General features: G+C 54.0%; 1 protein-coding gene across 1 annotated transcript; it reads left to right on the forward strand.

Annotated features, from left to right (window-relative positions):
• Positions 1–2,658: 2,658 nt before the first annotated feature.
• Positions 2,659–5,728, forward strand: LOC308225407 (gonadotropin-releasing hormone II receptor-like; the record flags this gene model as incomplete). The annotated part of the gene is given in 5 exon segments (XM_080626285.1): positions 2,659–2,734; positions 2,737–2,753; positions 3,878–4,387; positions 4,841–5,042; positions 5,319–5,728. Coding segments are annotated over 5 exon segments (1,215 nt in total).
• Between the last annotated feature and the right edge of the window lie 272 nt (positions 5,729–6,000).

The raw sequence follows: 6,000 nt of genomic DNA on the forward strand, positions 1-6,000 counted from the left end.
GATGGTTCTGCTGGAACAAGAGCAGTCATTTCCCCCCCGTAACACTCAGCAGCAGGAGTTCCTCTCCGAAGCGGAATACAAGTTGTTCTCTCTTTTGTGAAGCCAAGACCCTGGTGGTGATTTAGGAGCACAAACAGCAGCAGGTTCCCTGCCACGTGTTTGCACTCAGCTAATGGAAATTACATCCCGTGCCACTTTCCCTGCATGAGATCCCAGCTTATACAGGATATCGGATGGAAAAACACTGCACTTGCCTTTCTCTTTAAGGTCTGCCCATGCAAGTATTGCTACTGGGGCTGTAGTACCTGTTGAGGCTTCCTAGTTTCTGTTTTCTCCAGCATCCCGGGATGATCTGTCTGGATTTGGGGAGAAAAATCCTATTTGGGGATGCTGGGAGATGCTCTGGCTCCCCATGACCCAGCGCTGGGCTGCAGCTCCAGGGATGTACTGGGGCAGCATCCCAATAGGAGGGGATTTTGGGAAGAGCCAAGCTGGGGTGTATGGAAACAAGCCCTGTCTGCCAGCGCTGTTTCCTAATCCCGGGGACCAAAACCCTCTGATTATTAAACCAGTGTTCAGAGCTTCAGCTGAAGGCTGCTGAGCAGACAGCATCCAAGCTGACCTTTGAGGAGAGGAGGGGAAGAAAGAAACAAGGGAAAACACAAGGGGGTTACTGTGCAAACACCGGAGGAAAAGAGTCATTTTCATGAGGAACCCCACCCTTCAATAAGACTTATTGCTAGCGCATGCCCGGGACATTTCTGCGTGATGGCATGTTAAAAACATCCGCTCTGAACAGGGACCAAAGGCTTTGTTGTGGCACGAGTGAGGCTTACAGGCCCCCAGAAAAATCCTGTCCCTCTCTTACATCATACAGTCGGGGATGGAGAGGACATTTCTAGACAAAAAGGCAGCCAGCCAGGAAGGAGGACAAACAGGGAATGCATTCCTGACTCACTATTCAATTGCCTTCGTGCAGGTGCAAAGAGCTAAATGAAAGGGAAAATAAGGATGAGCATGTGGGGCCAATTTAATCTCAGCTTTAGGCAGGGGCCTAATGCCAGGAGGAGGTGGCTGCTGGAGCAAACAGGCTTCCATGCAGCTTCTTTATGGGTTTTGTGCCTTTTCTTCCCCCCCGGGACCAGGCTTTCCTGCAGTGCTGGGGGGTGATGCCCCTACCAGGTAAGGAGGTGATGGGGACGGTCCCCTTGCACAGGTGGCTGGTGCTCACTGGGTGCACTGGGTCCTGCACTTTGAATACATGAATTGCCCTCTGGGGCTGTGAGCAGAGTTTCCAGGTTGATCCTTTTTGGTTCGGTGCAGAAATGATGGGGTTAAGGGACTCGGATGATGGTGGTGCCCCTCCTGGGTCTCAAGAGCTGGTCTCTCTGCCACACAATTTGACTCTTAAACCCACAAAGGGGGAAAGTTCTCCTGTTCCATTTGTGTCCAGGAGCATTCCTGCTAGCAGAGCAGCCTCAGAGATGGTGCAACCCACTGAGACCTCAGACACCTCCTCCCAGGGATAAACGGAAATAGATTTAATAATGGAAAACCTGCTAGCCCAGAAAGGGAACCTCTTTTCAGTGAACAACATAGAGCCACCACCTCCAGCGTGGGACCTGCAGTCCCCATGCACACCGTGTACTTCTTAATGTAATAGACCAGGAGATGTGAAGGTCTATTTGCATGTAATTAAAGTCCCTGTGGTGTTCATGGGAGAGTGTTTGCTGGTGCTGGCCCCAGCAGGGCTTGGGGCTGGTCCTCTCTCATCCCCATAGCTCATTCACTCTTGCTGGCCAGAGGAGCAGGATGTCCTCAATTTCCCTCCCTGCCCTTGCAATGCACATCATATTTATTAAGCTTCTGTGAGCTCTTTGTCCCTCCTGGGGTTTCACATTGAGCTCTCATGCATTATGCTGAAAGAAATAAAGAAAGAACAAGGTGGGATCAGATAGAGCACAGAAAAGAGATGTATATTCATTAAAATGGAAAAATGACCCAAACTTCTTCCTGTCAATTCCCTCCTTAGAGCATTTCCAGTTCAAGCACATTCCTGTGTTCATCCGTGATGCTCCTATGGACCTGGGTGGTCCAGGAGCATCGCTGTGGCACGTGTGTGCTGTGTGTGCTATGAGTCTCCTGGTTGTCTGAGCAACGGGATATTCATCACTAACTCCAGGGATAATTAACTCATTTCCCTGTATTTATAGAAAACTGATGCAGAGAGTGTTGGCACTCATCCCTCACGGGGCCACATTTGGCCAATGCATCTTGAATTCTGGCCATTCCTTGCAATACAGCAGCTTTGTCATCACGCTGCTGCCTGCTCATTAAGCCTGCAACCAAGCAGCTCCTTAAGCCTGCAAGGGCAGGGGTGAAACACCATCATCTGCCTGCCCCGGGCTGCCCATGGGTGCCCACCTCCTGGTTTGCCAGCACAGGGGATGTTTGCATTGGCATTGCCATCTCCAGATGCCTGCGTTCGCCTGTGCTAAAATCAGCGTCGCTCCTGGCTTGCAAGGGGAGATTTTGCTGCTTTAAGGGGTTTGTTGCAGGGCTGTGATGCAAAGACACGCTGGAGCATCCTGACTCGGCACCGCAGCGGAGGGAGACCCGTGGGGAAGGACAAGGAGCATCTTCTCTCGGCATCAGGGCATGTGTATGCCAGGTACGTTCCCATCAGCTGGGACTAATGCAGACCTGGACACGGGTTTCCCCTTGTTTCTTCCACAGAGCCTGCAAGCAGCTTGGTACTTTTAAACTGCTTCTTTTTGCTGCTTGCTTGTTGGGTCGGTGTGTGGGGAGGGAGGGGGGTGAGGGCAGCAAAGGGGCTTGGGGTGCTGGATGTGGGGCTGGAGGAGGGCAGCTTGCTGCAAGGTATTGACATCTCCATCCTGCAGAGCTGGGGAGACAGATTTGATCTCTGCTGCTCGTGTTATTTGCTCAAAGGTAGGGAATGCAGAAAGTGCTTGAAACAGTAAGAGCCATACCCTGCCTGCGGCTGGGACCGTTAACAGCTCGTGTCCCTGAGAGCTGGAAGTATTTGCCCTTGAAACATAAGTTGTCCCCATGCTGTTGTTGTGCTTGGGCAAAAAGGGCACCAAAATCAAGCCACAGGGGACCACCACGCTGCTCATCACCCCCAGACACCCCCCATGTGGGTGCTTTTTCACCTTCACCTCCTCTTCCTGCCTCACCTCCCAAAGGCAAAGGGACCTCAAGAGGCGTTGAGCTGGTGATGCTCGGGTTGTGGGGAGGTCCAGGCCTCTAAATGATCCTCTCCTGAGAACCAGTCAGTCCCCAGACAGTGTGGGATCCCCCTTCTCACCTCCTGGCCACCCCCAGTTGCTCCCACCTGTGGCCCCAGATGTGATGCTGGAGATAGAGGTGGACCATTAAGGTTTAACACACAAATGGAAAGTGTCGTGGGGCCTCTAAAAAGCTGATCCCTGCTTGCAAAGCCCCTTTGGAAGAGCAAGTCCTTGAACCGGCTGCTCCAGCACAGGCTCAGCCAGCTCCAGTGTGACCCATCCCCGGCTGGGTGATGGTGGGCAGCAGCTCATCCCTTAATTCTGGCCACCGGTCCTGCTTCCCAGCTGCTCACCCGCCTCCTAAAGAGCTAAAAATACATTTCTGTGTGAGCAATCTCTATAGCTACGGCAGGGGTTAGCCAAGGAGGGCAGCCAGGCAGTGTCACCACGACTGGGAGATGCGGTGGCTTGGCAAAACAGGCAGCACAGAGGGAACGGACCGGGACTGGGAGGTCACTGCTGGTGGCTCCAGTGCCGATCCCACCATCTCCCCTTATATTGAAGCTGCAGCAAGACACACAGCCCCTAAGAGGGGGCTCACGTTGCTGCTTGTGTTCCGGCAGGGGATGAGTGACGAGCGGCTTCCCACACCTCCCCATCTCCCCATCACGGAGGAGGATGCCAATGCCTCATCCTCCATCTGCCCCGAGCGCTGGGTCGAGCCGCGGTTCACGCAAGCGGCGAGGGTGCGGGTGATCATCACGGTCATCTTCTTCCTGCTGGCGGCGGGCAGCAACACGGCGGTGCTGGGCAGCCTGCTGAGGAAGAGGAGGAAATCCCACGTGCGGCCGCTGATCCTCAGCCTGGCGCTGGCTGACCTGCTGGTGACGGTGGCCGTGATGCCCCTGGATGCGGTGTGGAACGTGACGGTGCAGTGGTACGGAGGGGACCTCTCCTGCAAGCTCCTCAACTTCCTCAAGCTCTTTGCCATGTACGCGGCCGCGCTGGTGCTGGTGGTGATCAGCCTGGACCGGCACGCGGCCGTCCTCCATCCCTTCTCCCGCGCTCAGCGCCGCAATGGGCTCCTGCTCCGCGCTGCCTGGGCTGGCAGCGTGCTCCTGGCTTCACCCCAGGTAGGGCTCGGTCCTCTCCCCATGTCGTTTGCCCAAGCAGGGCGGATTTGGAGGAGAGCTTCCGCATCCTGACCGCCCCAGCAAGCCTGTTCCAATCCATTGGTTCCACCTCCACCAGACTGGCTTTGTGGAGTGAATTTAATGCATTCGGTGCTCAGCGTTGCTTTGCATCTTCTTTATAGCAGCCATTGCAAATCAGGATACTACATGTTGGAGCAAACCAAGACAAACCTGAGCAGCTCCTGACCAAAATAACGTTTGGTATGGCCAGAAAATGGGATTTCAGAGCCACCAGATCCCACCCATCTCGGCCATAGCCATGAGTTAAGTGCCCAGAGCTCCTCTCCCAGCCCAACAGCAACAGGGAGGTGCTGTCCATGCACATCCACGCCTGCAGGATGTGGTGCCCTGCTCCGAAGGCTCTCTGAGTTAATTTTTGTTTCTCCGTTTCAGCTTTTCCTCTTCCACCTGCAGACAGCCCCAGGAGGGAACTTCACCCAGTGTGTTACCCACGGGAGCTTCCGAACGCACTGGGAGGAAACCGTGTACAACATGTTCACCTTCACCACCCTCTACATCACCCCCCTGAGCGTCATGATCGTTTGCTACACCCGGATCATTTGGGAGATCAGCAAGCAGCTAAAGATCAATAAAGGTAAGCAGGTCCCAGCCCTTTAGTGTCCGCCATGACCCCATGACTGAACCTGCTCCAGCCTGGAGCATTGTTGGGTCTGTTCCACCACCCTTTGAACCCCAACTAAAGGGTTTTACCGAACTTCTTGACCCCCTCTCTTTGTTGTCTTCTGCCTCCTGTGGGCCACAGACCAGAGCAGGAGATGGTGTCCCCTCTCTGGCAGAAGCACAGCCATGGATGGTTATGTTCTCTTGGATTTCTCCCATCTCCCACTATCCTTCTGGCTCTCCCTGGCAGGTTTGATAAGACATCAAAGTGACCACATCTCCAAGGCACGCATGAAGACTCTCAAGATGACCATAGTGATTGTTGCCACCTTCATCATCTGCTGGACCCCATATTACCTCCTGGGCTTGTGGTACTGGTTCCAGCCAGCCATGATCCAGAAGATGCCGGAGTATGTCAACCACAGCTTCTTCCTCTTTGGCTTGCTGCACACCTGCACCGACCCTGTCATCTATGGGCTGTACACCCCGTCCTTTCGGGAGGATGTGCAGTTGTGTCTCAGGGGCATTGAAGCAGCCATTACCAGGCAAGAGAGACACAAACCTGTCTCAGTCTCAGAGAAGAACACCAAGGATGGTGCAGTAAATGGGGGGGTGGCATCAGGATGCTCCAATGGGACAACTGTCAACACGGCCTGCTGAAGAGACATACCCACAAGGAGATGGGACGCACAGCTTTGGGGGCTACTTTGTCCCATAGGATCATTCTGGAGACTCATATGGCAATTTGCCACCCAGGTTTGGTGGGTGAAGGCCTGTGGCCAGAAGCAGGGAATGTGTCTCCAGCCTGTACTCAGAGTGACAAACATTGGGGTATTTATGGACGTTCTTCCATATTCTGGCAGCCCTGTGACAACCAGAAACCCACCTTTTTTTGCATCCTATGCATGCTCTGGCCCTGATTCTGGGATCAA

The sequence above is a fragment of the Psittacula echo genome (genome assembly GCF_963264785.1).
Source record: "Psittacula echo genome assembly, chromosome: 10".
NCBI lineage: Eukaryota > Metazoa > Chordata > Aves > Psittaciformes > Psittacidae > Psittacula > Psittacula echo.